The sequence below is a fragment of the Pundamilia nyererei genome, unplaced genomic scaffold, assembly GCF_000239375.1.
Source record: "Pundamilia nyererei isolate P.nyererei 1_Seehausen unplaced genomic scaffold, PunNye1.0 scaffold00272, whole genome shotgun sequence".
Lineage (NCBI taxonomy): Eukaryota > Metazoa > Chordata > Actinopteri > Cichliformes > Cichlidae > Pundamilia > Pundamilia nyererei.
This window is the reverse complement of record NW_005187673.1, coordinates 270,645-284,764: the sequence shown is the minus strand read 5'-3', so window position 1 is coordinate 284,764 and position 14,120 is coordinate 270,645. Positions and strand designations below refer to the sequence as shown.

General features: G+C 42.5%; 1 protein-coding gene across 2 annotated transcripts in view; it reads left to right on the top strand.

Annotated features, from left to right (window-relative positions):
- The first annotated feature begins 518 nt into the window (after positions 1 to 518).
- Positions 519 to 14,120, top strand: part of ankrd13b (ankyrin repeat domain 13B) — a 38,763-nt gene continuing 25,161 nt past the window's right edge. Inside the window, exons 1-2 of one of the 2 annotated variants that reach the window (XM_013915218.1) lie at positions 519 to 761; positions 864 to 1,009. In XM_013915218.1, coding sequence (XP_013770672.1) covers positions 902 to 1,009 — 108 coding nt within the window. In that variant the 5' untranslated portion in view covers positions 519 to 761; positions 864 to 901. Of the gene's footprint in view, positions 1,010 to 14,120 lie in introns of both variants that reach the window. The other variant, XM_013915217.1, reaches the window with a different exon arrangement.

Genomic DNA, 14,120 nt, shown 5'->3' with positions numbered 1-14,120 from the left:
GGTGGTTTCTGTAGAACGGGACTTAATCACAATCTAAAATTCATGCTGACAGAAAAGTTACTAGATGTTAATCAGATATTGGATATAAGAAACACATTGCTCCATTTAAGCAGAAGTATCGCGATCACCCAACCTTCAATGGCTGAGCAGCTTTAGCAGTCAAATGAAACATTAAAGTGCTATTGATTTATTGGATTTATCTGTTTCATTTTTCTGTCGTGTCGACATGAAAATAATGCAAGAGTAGAGGAACTGAAAAAAATCAAGAAGGTAGGCTTTCATTTCAACTTTGATGAATTTTGTCTTTTGCTGTCATGTCGTGCGCTCCCCAGCCTTCTCCACAGTACGCCCACACCTCCTTTATAACACTCCTATGCTATGTGGGCCTGGTTCACTTTAAACGCATCATTTCGATTTCTTTTTTCTTTTTCACAAGGCATGTGTTTTATCAGAGCCCTGACAGCGGATTGGCTGAGTATGCGCCCATTTCATTGCAGCTTGTCAATGCATCTTTCTCAGTCACCACCGGATGGGAGGAGAGGAGGATAGACGCGTTAGAGTAGGCAGGGGAGAAAGAGAGCGAGGAAGAGAAAGCGAGAGGAGGAGGAACGGGTAGATAAGGAATAAAGGTGTAACCCAATCTACTGACACAATCAAGGGAGGGCTTTTTCCCCCCTTATCTTTATTTCTAAATGATTTCATGGGGCTTTGGCGTTTATTCTAAGCAGAGCGAGCAGGGAGCCATTCACTGTTTCTGACGCGTAAGGTTGCCCCTACACGCCTTTGGGCATCACCGCTGATGCAGGATGATAGGATTAATTGTATAGCGTAAATCTGTGACAAAGTATTCTTGCGATCCACAGTGAAGAAAGAGGAGGAGGAGGCAAACTATGATCCGAGGATGATTTCTGCTAAGAAAACTCCGGAGAAGAGTCGTTATCCTATCCACTATCTGGTGTGGCACAACAAACACCGACAACTGGAGAAGGAGCTTGCAAGGAACGAGCAGGTGAGACGGTGAGGGGGGTGGAAAGGCGATCAAACATATTTTTTTCGTTCCATATATAGAGCTATTTTACAGGCGATTATTAGGTATGTCGATCCATAGCTGTAGATAGTGGCGGAGAAGCTGCCATCCACGGACCACCGTATTCAAGAACCTTGCCGGTATTAGCGCAGTTAATTGCTATAGGGTGGAGGGTGACACTTGTGGACCGCATCGTGCTCTCGAGTCTGTGATATTTTCTTATTGCCATTCATTTTGTAAACCCCAGTGTGTCACAACAGGCTATACATGTCAGGTCTGTGCTGCGCATAGGTACCGGAAATACCCAGCCTCCCTGTAATGTAAATATGTATAGGAAGTTGTGTCAGGAGTTTATTCCTGAAAAAAGGAAAATCAAAGTGAAACCTCATGGGGTTGAAATGTGTGTGTGTGTGTGTGTGTGTGTGTGTGTGTGTGTGTGTGTGTGTGTGTGTGTGTGTGTGTGTGTTTAAGCAGCTTTATTGTTATCTACTCAAAAGTGTAGGCTCTCCACCTTCCCACCAGCACCTAAACCCTTTGTGAGTGGGTGAGACAATGCAGATACTGTAGCATGTGGGCGAACAGTTGCCAGCGACCACAGTAAATACAGTAATAGAACCATTAAGATACACTATGGTCTCCAAATATGAGACATGCAGTAATGGATGGATATTTGTCACAGCGGTAAAAAGGAAGGGACCAGATAACACGATAAGAATAACACGGTGTGTCATGTGAACAGATGCTTGTGAATTCAAACAAATACAGAGGAGAACTGCTTGCATCTTGCTCAAGCCATCATATTTCTACACGTGTGTGCACACATTTACGCACACTTGCCTACGCATGCACACCCTCACCTTCATGTGGTTATAAAATCATAACCTGGGGAGCCATTTCTTTAGACCAAAAATGGTCAGCTGTCAGTTCACCACAGTTCCCTGCATTTACAGTAACAGATTGTGGGAATGACATGTTACATTTAAATCCTCACCATAATAATAACTATTGCAAAACACATGGCACACCTCGCAGTTAAGAGGCTCTAAGAACAGACCTCTCATAGTCAAGTCAGGGCTAGAGGTGACATAGTTACTGCGTTTCATGCATAGAGGAGATGAAAATGAATCATGTGAGCTCTTGAGGCGGAGGAGACAAAAACTTTTCAAACCCTGGCTGCTGGCTGAGGGCTTAATTAAAACTGGAAGGGCACTCACTCTGAGAAAGCGCTCTTCATTCTTAGTCAATGCACTATCTTGCAATTTTAAAGAATCTGCTCCAAAAATGTAACAGGCCGTCAATGCTCCACTTCTTATTATGACGATTATTCAAACTCTACAGAGAAAACATACCTAGCCAAATATGTGCAGTCGAGTAGGTGTTCACTCAAAAACTGGATTAGTTGCTAACCTGGGAGAGTGTCTCATATTTTCAAATGTCAAGATTTATACATTTAAAGCAAAGGTGTGCATCTTCAGTCAGTAGCTACACTTGCAGGGTCTCTTAAACAATGAAAGTGTCAGCGGGCCATTGATTGGTCGGTTTCACACTTAGAAATGCCCTAACAAATATTGGATGGATTGTATTGGATAGACTGCGTTACACTTAAGTGCAGAGCAGTTGTTCATGGTCCCCTGAAGATGAATCTCATTGCATTAAGTATTCCTGCTAACTGGGAAACGCTGGGAAATTTAAGGTGACGCAGCGAGAATCATTACAACATCCCAGTCGCGGGAAGGACTACAAACATTTTATCCATTTCCTGAAAGAGACACATCTGCCTTTCAAGCATCTCACTGTTGTAATGTATAATAATGGAATTTCTAATGGCCAATGTCAAGCAACACAGGTAGATGCTGACCTGCTCGCACCCTTTTATGAAAGTAGCTCGCTAATGATATACCTCTAGCTTGTAATTATTAACTGTCTTTGCATTACTTCTGTACTTTGTGCGTCCCTCCCTCGTGCCTATAATTCGGCAACAGTAGGCAGCTCGTATAGTTTATACCATATATTATTATTGTATTTATTTTGCCACCATCTAAGTGTGTTAATGAAGTATTAAATATTAACACATTACTTTACTGTAGCTAATATTTCACATCACGGTCAGTAAACAGAAACTTCTGGCCAGGTTTGGTTTACACAAGCTCAATAAATTTGCCCTTATAGCTCCATAGTAATTCATTTTTCAGGAACTCTTGTATCCATAAATATTTTATAATGCAAATTTTTATTCCTCTTCTGCTGTGCATTGGAACCTCCTACTTTTTTCTTTTTTTCTTTTTAAACTAATCCAACCAGACTGTCTGCTACTTGTTTGTACTGCATTAGAGCAAACAAAGTGCTAAATGTGCAAATGAACTTTAGTAAATAAGCACAGCTGATCATCTTCCAGTTGCAAGTTATTTTTATTGCACTTTATTTCAGTTACAGTACACTGGGCAATGTCTACCAGCTGTCATTATGCACCCTAGGTGTATATACGAAATTTAAAACAGTGGTAAGATTACAGTCTGTTTTCTCTCCTTGCTTATATTAGAATATAACTTTAAAGATATTTCCAAGAACATAATGATTTTTTTCCCACATATTCCTTGCATTTTCCCTGCCAGCACCAGGTGTGTTTTCTCAGAGTCTAAAGCTCAACGTGTATGTGGTGACAGGTCGCAAACTACAGCAAAATGTCTCTTCATGTGATTGTATGCTCATGTGGATTATGTTATACAATCCTGCAAACCTATTCCTCGTTTTATAAACCAATGTCAGCTTTAAGAATTAGCATTATATCCATGAACTCATTTGTGATGCATTACTTGGTATGCTTTATACAAGAACCCAGTTGCAGTACTTGTGTTGCCGCTTAAACTAGGACAGCCTGCATGCAGCAAGCTTGGACTCTCAGCTTCTAGCAGTCACAAACCTGTGAAACACCCAAGCAAGCACATTAGTGATGTTGATCTCAGGTGTCGGGAAGTATTCTAGATAGCTGTGGCACTTCCACGGGAGGGGACAAAACAGGACTTTTAAAAATTTTGTCTTTTTTTGTAATAACTGCAGACAGCGATGGAGGTTGAATACTTCAAGTTAACTTTATATTCATTTTTCCCAAACTTCTAAAATCCCTGCCTGAGTAAACTTGAGCCCAAGGTTGCCTAATATGTCCGAGACCTACTTGGCCTGCCCTGCTGCTCAAAAGCAGGACACTGTTTGAGATTTATTGGCGTGAACTTTGATTTCCATGCTCAGATATGGAATATTGCTAAAGTGAAAATCAAGGCCACTAACCTACTTTTGCTCACTGGCCTAGTGTGATAGTTTCCAGCTAGGGCAACCAAATGAGAGGAAACACAGAGGAGGAAACATAAGTGTTTGACCAAAAAAACAAAAAAAAAGTGTGAATGTAAAGATATAGGTAGTAGGTTAAATCTTGTATGCACTGCACTTTGGAGAGCAGATCTGCTGAAAACCAATTTTATACAGTAACTTTCTCACACTGTAGTAGCGGGCTCTAGTTGCAGTAAGCCACCAGAAATTGCCGGAATGATTGCGGATTTCAAGATTTGTGTGTGTGACATCAGACAGATAACAAAAAAATAATATACCTTGGTCAAACATGCATGATAAACCCAATGATTCTTAAGAGGCGTGCTAAAGAATATTAGAGGCATAAGCATATTCCCAGTTCTCATAGTGTCATATGAGAGGAATTAAAATGATACGGCCCAGATAACAAAGACAGTATTTTGCAGAACAGTGTAATATCACTGACCTCTGCGTTACACCTCAGTAATCTATGATCAGACTTATCATTTCGCCATGTGCATACATCAAATATCCGGCACTGATTCGGTCTTATTTCCTTCCTGTAATGCAGTGACTGGATGGTTTAACATGAAACTCAAGCTGTCTTTTTTTTCTTAAATGGATTTTTTGCAAGACTTCCACTATTAGAGTGTAGCATGCATGTACAGGTATCGTTTGTGAGAAGATAACAGGTTAGGTAAGATTGGGAATGGTACAATAAATGCCAGCTGACCATGGATAAAACCACCAATAAAAAGAAGGAGATGGAAAATAAGAAGGAAAATACAAGCAGCGGTGGGTTACAAAAGAAAAAAAGAGAGGATGAGAGATCCTGGGGTGAGATTCTTAGCCGCTTTTTTACCACAGCTTTGAGTTAAGGAGTGCACTAACAGCCGGCTGGGTAACGAGAGGCGGAATTGGAAATCAAGGAGGCAAACACTGACAGTCTGAACCGAGGAGCGGAGGCACAAACAAGGTAATGACAGGAGTGAAGACAGAGAGCAGAGAAGTGAAGAGGAGGTGGGGAGGAAATAATGACAGACTTTGACCATGAGCAGACTCTGTTTGGGTTGTGCAGAAGCGCAGCGTAATTGAAAAAGAACAGGGCCATGTAAGGAGTGATGGTCTATCTTAGGACAAAGCCAGGAAATGACAGAAAGATTTCTCTGTTGCTGTTTCTTGTCTTCTCTGCACCTCTTTGCTTCCCCCCCTCCTATCAGAGCTGGTTTGATTATGATGCCCTTGGCGAGGTACTAATGTTACATCAGTATTATAAAATCTTATGCCGGAGTGCTAGCTTGAGGGGAATGGAGCCATAAATTAAGGCTCTCGGGTTCATTGGCTTCACTATAGGCCGGAATCTTTATGCCGAGCAGCTGCTATCTGATCGCACCTGACTACGAGCACATACTTCTCTTCCTTCTTCCCAAGTCGCATTTCCCTCAATGTCTAAAGTTGTCTTTATCCTCTTTCCCGAGTGCTTTCCACCCCTCGTTATCTCCCAAGTATCCATCCATCAAACCCACCCTACCCTTTTTTCTTCTGTGTAATAAAAATCCAATTCCAGATTTCAGGGGCCACGTATGCTGGGTTGGGTCATACTTAGTTAGGCTGCTGAAAGCTTTTAACAAATAGAGAGTGCAAAGAGAGTGTATTAGTGATAGACAATAAATACAATAAAACAAACTTTAGTTGTCTTTGTTAGGCAGACATGTAAAAGCAGGACTTAATAATGCAGTACAGTTCAAAAAGACTTGAACCTCAGGAGGATGTTTTGATGCTTCTCTTGATTACTATTGTGAATCACCTCGAGAAATGGGAAAGCATTCCCTCTTCTGAATAGCTAAACCGCTTTTTTAATTATTTGTTTTATCATCACTCAGTGTCGACATTTTCTGGCTTTCGATAGGAAAACATTTAGGTGGCTCATGAGCCCACATGGGAAGGTGCTAGTTTTCTTTAGATTATTTTAAATACTATACTTTTTATGCGGTTATGTTCCACTTATGTTCTTGACAAGGCCAGTCTGAAATCTGAAAACAATTTGAGGACTTGTAAGAAAAGCAAATTGGAAAATTGGTGATTTGAATTGAATTATCAGGAATTTATGCTGCCAAGCTTCTAATGAAAATAAAACTGGCTGGAGAGCCTCATCAGCCTGCAACCTCCCCCGTTCAGTAATCCATCTGTCTAAGCAGCTACAACTGAGTGGCATCCAGTTTTTTAAGTACACCTATTAAGCTGCTCTTTAAGACAAATGTAGCAGCCAATCACATGGCAACAACTCAAAGCATTGAGATACAGTCAAGACAGCCTGATGAAGTTCAAAGGGAGGATCAGAAAAGAAAGGTGATTTAAGTCACTTTGAATGTTGTATGGTTGTTGATGCCAGACAGGTTGGTCTGAGTGGTTTAGAAACTGCTGATCTGCTGGGATTTTTCCCACACAACCATCTCTGTGGTTTACAGAGAATCCTCCAGTGAGTGTCAGTTCTTTGGGTGGAAATGTTTTATTATTGCCAGATGTCAGAGGAGAATGGTGAGAGTGCTTTGAGCTCATAGGACGGCAACAGTAACTTAAATAACTGCTCGTTATATCCAAGATATGCAGAAGAGCATCTCTGAATGCACATGTGGAGCCTTGAAGCAGATGAGCTACAGCAGCAGAAGGCCACACTGGGTGCTACTCCTGTCAACTAAGAACAGGAAACTGAGGGTACAGTTTCCTCAGGCCTTCCCTGGTCTGATGACTCTCGATTTCTGTTGCAACATTCAGATGGTCAGTATTTGGCGTAAACAACCCAAAATGATGTAATAGTGTGGAGGACATTTTCCTGGCATAATTTGGGCCTGTTAGCACCAACTGAGCACCAACACCACAACACCACAGCCTACCCGAGGACTGTTGCTGACCATATCCATCCCCTTATGACCACACTTTATCATCTCAAACTGGTTTCTTGAACATGACAACGAGTTCATTGTACAGTTACCAGATATCAGTCTAATAGAACACCTTTAGGATGTGGTGGAACAAATCTGCAGCAACTCTGTGTGCACGTTGTTGTATCTATGCCATTAAAATAAGGCAAAGGGGCTCCAGCCCAGTACTAGCAAGGTGTAGTGAAGCACGGTAGGAAAGAGAATATTAAGACTTAAGGCTGCTTTGTCAGTCAAATCCATGTTCCCCTCTGCACCTATACTTACTAGAAAAGCCCCCAGGAGAATTCCTGAAGATGCAATCACAACCTTCAAAGGAAAACTGGATAAAAATGTAACTTTATTTTTAGAGTTTAGACATATTTAGGGTTTTGCACTCTTTGATTATAATTTTTAGGTTAGGTCGAGAATTTAATTCTTCAAACAACCACCTTAAATTTGCTGTTTTCATTATGGAAGAGGTTACCATGGTAACCTGTTTCTCATAATAGTATAGTAAGGATTGTTTAATCATGGTTAGTATGTGGTGTTTTCTACAGAGTATCACAAACTGGGGCTAAACTCCCTTCTTTAAGTTTAGCTGCTGTCCCTCAAATAACTGGGCTTCCAAGATATTGTTAGCGATGGTGAAATTAGCTCATAATTAAGCTAACAGCACACATTACATATTTGAAGAATTACAGTGTCCATACATATTTGTACACTGATGTGGTCCTGTTGGCTTCATCAGGTGATGGCCTCCAGCTCGCCTTGGAACGGTTCGCAGCCTTGTTTGAAGCAGTGGGAATCAGCACCTCCAAATCTGAGGCCATTGTCCTCAGCCGGAAAAGGGTGGAGTGCCCACTCCGGGTCAGGGACGAGACCCTGCCCCAAGTGGAGGACTTTAAGTATCTAGGGGTCTTGCTCACGAGTGATGGGAGAAGGGAGCGGGAGATCGACAGACGGATTGGTGCAGCGACTGCAGTGATGCGGATGCTGTACCGGTGTGTTGTGTTGAAGAGAGAGCTGAGTGTAAAAGCAAAGCTCTCAATTTACGTCTACGTCCCTACCCTCACCTATGGCCACGAGCTGTGGGTAGTGACCGAAAGAACGAGATCACGAATACAAGCATCGGAAATGGGTTTCCTCTGAAGGGTGGCTGGCCTCTCTCTTAGAGATAGGGTGAGAAGTTCATCCATTGAGGAGGGGCTCAGAGTAGAGCCGCTGCTCCTCCACATCGAAAGGAGACAGTTGAGGTGGTTCAGGGATCTGACAAGGATGCCCCCTGGGCGCCTCCTGGGTGAGGTTTTCCGGGCATGTCCCACCGGGAGGAGGCCCCGGGGCAGACCCAGGACACGCTGGAGAGATTATATCTCTCGGCTGGCCTGGGAACACCTTGGTGTTCCCCCAGATAAGCTGGAGGAGGTGGCTGGGGAGAGGGAGGTCTGGGCTTCTCTGCTTGGATACATATTTGGATAAATGTGTGTGCATGTGCTGTTAGAACGGCAAGAACGGCATGAACACAGGAGTCTCAGATTTCAGTGCACAACCATGAATATAAATGCAGTGATAGATGACAACACATCCAGACCTTCGGACTCCATTCCAAAGGTCTGGATGTGTTGTCATCCAGATGTGACACGTCCAGACTCGTCTCAGTAATTTCCAAATATGATTCAGGATACTGAACCAAATCAGAACCGTGACAGTGGCAAATCTAAATATATGGATTTGCTGTGCTGCTTTGCAGCTTGGTTTCGAGATGCATTGCTAATTATGCTGTTTTTCATCCATTTTAGCAAATCCAAGGCACTTGAATTTGACAGATGCTAATGAATGATGTACACAAACAACAATGACAAAAAAACAGCCCTTTGCTCTCAACATGAGCAAGAGCTCAGTGCAGCCGTCTCTTGCCACGCCACCAGGTTTACCTGACATTGCTGCATAATTCAAAAGCTGACACACACACACACACACACGTTCACCAAAGAAAGAAAGTGACAGCTGTGGCTGTTTCACTCCAGTAGGCGACATTATGTGATTATGTTCATTTATAGCATATGCACTGACGCTGCCATTCAAACAGAAGATTATGCCTGTGTCTTATGCAAACGCAGTGCTGTCCCTCCACACACGTGTACTTCCTGGTGTTTTGGTGACATGTGCTAGCTCAAACAAAAAGGTGTCAGCACCTTTAGATAACCATCACAGAGGCTTTGTATTTGCTCCTGTTGCCACGCTGGCAGGTCCACTGGCATCCCACGCTGTTCGCGCTGTCTTGATTCCTGCCCCATGTCTTCCTGTCTGTCTGCAGATCTAACCTGTTGAGAGATTATAGCTGACAATGAACAGGCTAAGCTCAGTGAAACAGAGAAACATTAGATATGCTGAAAAGTAGGTCACCGTCTTCACTTGATGATTTGGTCTTACTTCCACTGTTAGAATTCACGGCATGCGCCTGCACAAGTAGAAATGAAATGCAACTGTTTTTTTTAGAAGAGACTTCTGTAGAGGTTTTGTTGTTCTGCGGGGAGCCCTCTTCACCGGTCGTTTTACTCGTCGTGTCACCTGTGACGCAGGTTTTGTACTGTCTCTTTTATTTATTTTGGAAGCATTGCTATGATGAGACTAAATCAGGGTTTTGTGGGAGTGTAGCGTTTCTCTGAGCCTCCTCTGGATTGAGAATTGCAGAGGCGAGAAAGAGGGCAAGGGGAGGAAAAGTTATTTTTACACTCCTTTTTCCCTTTCCCACCCTCTGTTCCTATGCGCCCCGTGCACAAACATTTGAGAGGGCTGCTGTTTGTGAATATGCACACTTTGTATGTGTGTGTGTGTGTGTGGTGTTTGCATGAAAGATTGATGTTGGCCTAAGTACCTGCCAAGCTGCGTCAGGCCAGGCACACATGGAACGAGGGAGAGAGGGGGAGAAAAGAGAGTAGTGAGAGAAGGAGCAGATGCCACAGACAGAGATGCCTATCAATAATGCAACTTCCACTGAGCTCTCTGTTGATGGGAGGGCAGGAACAAATGAAATAGAAGGGGTTAGAGGGGAAAGCACAAAAGAGTATAGTTTGGTTATAAAGAGCAGATATGGGTTAAGGAGAAAGAAAGAGAGAAGGAAAAAATCAAAACAGGCAAATAATCAGTGGATGATGCAAAAGATTAAATAGAAAAAATGGAAAAACAGATCTGCAACAAAGAGTGAAAAAAAGAAGGCATACACAGATGTTAAGAAAATAAAAGCATGGAAGAAAAATCTACACTGGCTCAAAATTGTATGCAAAGACATGCGGAGCTGCCAAAACCAGAGTCCCTACATCTCATTACAAATGTATGAAGTTTTCATCTGTCAACAGTGCCATCGTAATGAGATGATTGTCTTCTCATAATGAAATCAAACGGTTTGACATGGCGCTGATGATGACACTTCCTTCTTTTCTAAAAGACCAGGATCTTAGAAAGTGCACATGAGGAATATTGCAAAAGTGACAGGTTACACGGTAGTTCCCAGAGGAAGTGAGACTGGATCTCTCTATGCAAATAACCACATGCGTGTTTCTTCGGTAGCAGCAGTAGTAGATTTTTCAAGATACACCTGATATGGATAATTAATCAGTAATCTTTATTTGGTTGCATTTTATTTTATGATACAACTTTCGCATCTGTACGGTAAAAAACCTGGTGTGGCCCTCTTTTTCCTTCAGAACTACCTTAATTCTTTGTGACATAGATTGAACAAAGTGATGGAAATCCTCCTCAGAAACTATAGTCTATACTATGATGATAGCATGACACAGTTCCTGCACATTGGCAAGGAGCACATCCATGATATGAATCTCCTAATGGTGCTTTATTGGGCTGGGATCTGGTGACTGTGATACTTGGGTACAGTGAACTCAGTGTAATGTTCGATAAACCAGTTTGAGATGATTTGAGCTTTGTGACTTGGTGCATGCTGTCATCATAAAGGGATGGGCATGTTCAGCAACAATCCTCACGTAGGCTGTTTCTTTTTTAAATGATGTTCACTTGGTACTAATGGACCCAAAGTGTTCATTAGAAAATATCCCCCACATTATGTTTACACCAAATTAAGACCCTACCATCAGAATGTTGCAGCAGAAATCGTGAGTCATCAAACCAGGCAAGTTGTTTCCCATTTTTGTTCAACTTTGGTGAGTCTGTGCAAACTGTAGGCTCAATTTCCTGTTTTTAGCTGACAGAGTGGCACCCGGTGTTGTGGTGGTCACAATTGAGAGCAATTCTTCAGATTAGCAATAGGTGGATCTCAGCTTTCCAATTTCAATTAAAGTCAAACACACAAAAATTACAGGAGAGGAGCAAAGTTCTATGGCAGCTGTTTTATTGAACAGTGCAGCTCAGCAAAACAGAAGGAAAAGCAAAGCTCCCCTAGGGTGTTCGCCGTAAGCGCATGCAGGTAGGGACCAACCCCACGGACAGACAGCAGAAAAAAGCCCCGAGGGCTTTCCCAGGCCCCCTTTTAAAGGTACCAGTAGTCCCACCTCCTGCTGCTGAGTAACTTTCCCACGAGCCCAGGAACAGCAGGTGCAGGGTCAAGTACGGGCCAGAGTTCAGGCAGGGCTCTGGCTGAGGGCCCGGCCAAAGTGACACCCCTAGGTTAACCCTTTGCTTTGCCTTCTGACAATAGGTCACAACATGGTCAAAGGTCACACATTAGTACAGCAAATAGCATAGTTTTTGTGATAATCTTGTGATATTCATGTGAATAATACTTGACCTAACTACATCAAATATATGAGTTAAATGCATTACATAAAAATAAACACTCCAGTGTAGGTTTATAGTGTGTACATGCGTGTACATGACAGTGATCTCATTATGTTGTTTTCAGTATCTCTGCTACCATGTAACATTTATTGTGTGCGTGTGTGTGTGTGTGTCACCGCGTGCCTAAAACTCTACATGAAAGTTACAGTATATATATATTCAGATAGATATATAGGTACAAATCCACCACATTATACATGTCATACAAAAATCCACTACAGTGTGGTCTTCTGCGGCTGTAGAGATGCTCTTCTGTATACTTTGGTTATAACAAGTTATTTGAATTACTGTTGTCTTCCTATCAGTTCGAACCAGTCTGGTCATTGACCTCTGACCTCTGGTATCAACGAGGCATGAAGCTCTGTATACCCTAGAGATGGTTGTGTGGGAAAATCCCCAAAGACCAACAGTTAATGACTTTCTCAAATCCATCTGTCTGGCACCAGCGACCATGCTGGTTAGGTGTATCTGGAAAAGTGACCATGAATGTAACCGGCAGTAGACAACTTATCTTAACCTTGTAATAACCGACAGGTCACAGGTCATAGGGGAAGTTTTAGGTTTAAGGTCAAGTTTCAGTATTTGAGAAAGTAGATGTTACCTTTACCTTGAAGTCTCGTATATTTATTTTGGCATTACATTCCCGACTGATGATGACAGAGGCAGAAAACTATGACTAGGCTAGATAAACCAGATCTTTTGTAACAGCTTACAAAAGCAGCTGAAGCAAAAATAAGACTCAAAGACAAATATGAACAAGCAATAGCCAATCAATATGGTAACATGTAAGTGAAGTAAAAATGGTATATATGCTAGAGAACTAATAAGGAAAATGGGAGCAAGTAGACAGGAAGGATGGGATGATGGGGATGGTAGGATCATTAGTGTTACTACAGTACAGAAAGCATGGCCTGGTTGTGCAGAAATTATATATTTGAAGAGCACGACAGAGGAAAAGCAGTGAACGTATGAACCAAGCAAAGTTGCGTCAGAACATGGCTGCATTTGGACACTCCCTCGTTCACTTTTCAGCACACACAAATAAAGCTGACTGCTCACTTACCTCCACCATTTATAGACTCTCCACCCCTCACAAACCCCCTCTGTCCTCCAGATTCAATGAATTTCTATAAGCTGACATTTGCTTTGCTTGTTTGGCTAGCCCTCAAAAGAGAAAACGTTTTCATTTTAATTTTAGTCATTTAAGCCTTTATTATTGATAGCTGATTGGCCTTTAGTGTCCTGCTGCTGACTCTTTTCACAGAAAGCTTTTTGGCAGGGAAACCACAGGTTGTTCGAATCACTTTAAATATGGCTGCATTTCCATTTCATGTCAGTTAGCTCCAGTGTCTTTATTATGCATGCTGTCTCACTGTAAAGGCTTCCTACTCATGTTTCATGTCAACATACTGTGACAGCTTACTGTCTCGGGCGATCGTGGCTCAAGAGTTGGGCATTCGCCTTGTAATCGGAAGGTTGCCGGTTCAAGCCCTGGCTTGGACAGTCTCGGTTGTTGTGTCCTTGGGCAAGACACTTCACCCGTTGCCTACTGGTGGTGGTCAGAGGGCCCGGTGGCACCAGTGTCCGGCAGCTCTGCCTCTGTCAGTGCGCCCCAGGGTGGCTGTGGCTACACTGTAGCATGCCATCACCTGTGTGTGGATGACTGGTTGTGTAAAGTGCTTTGGGGTCCTTAGGGACTAGAAAAGCACATTTAGTACAGTCTTACCTTTAGTCAACTGAGAAATTTTTGCACCAAGCACCTTCATCGCTAACTTTACATGACCACGATATACCATCCATTGTGATTTTGTTATGACGAGTGGAAACTCAGAGATTAGTAGGGATGACATAATGTCCCTACTGTAACTACGGAATCACACAAGTCAAACAAGAGCAATTAGACTGCCCTGTGTGTGTGTGTGTGTGTGTGTGTGTGTGTGTGTGTGTGTGTGTGTGTGTGTGTGTGTGTGTGTGTGTGTGTCTGTGTGTTTGCACTCAAGAAAGAAAAGCCCATTAGTAGTAAACAACTATTTTCTCTTGAGAATTCCTAGTTTGTAAAT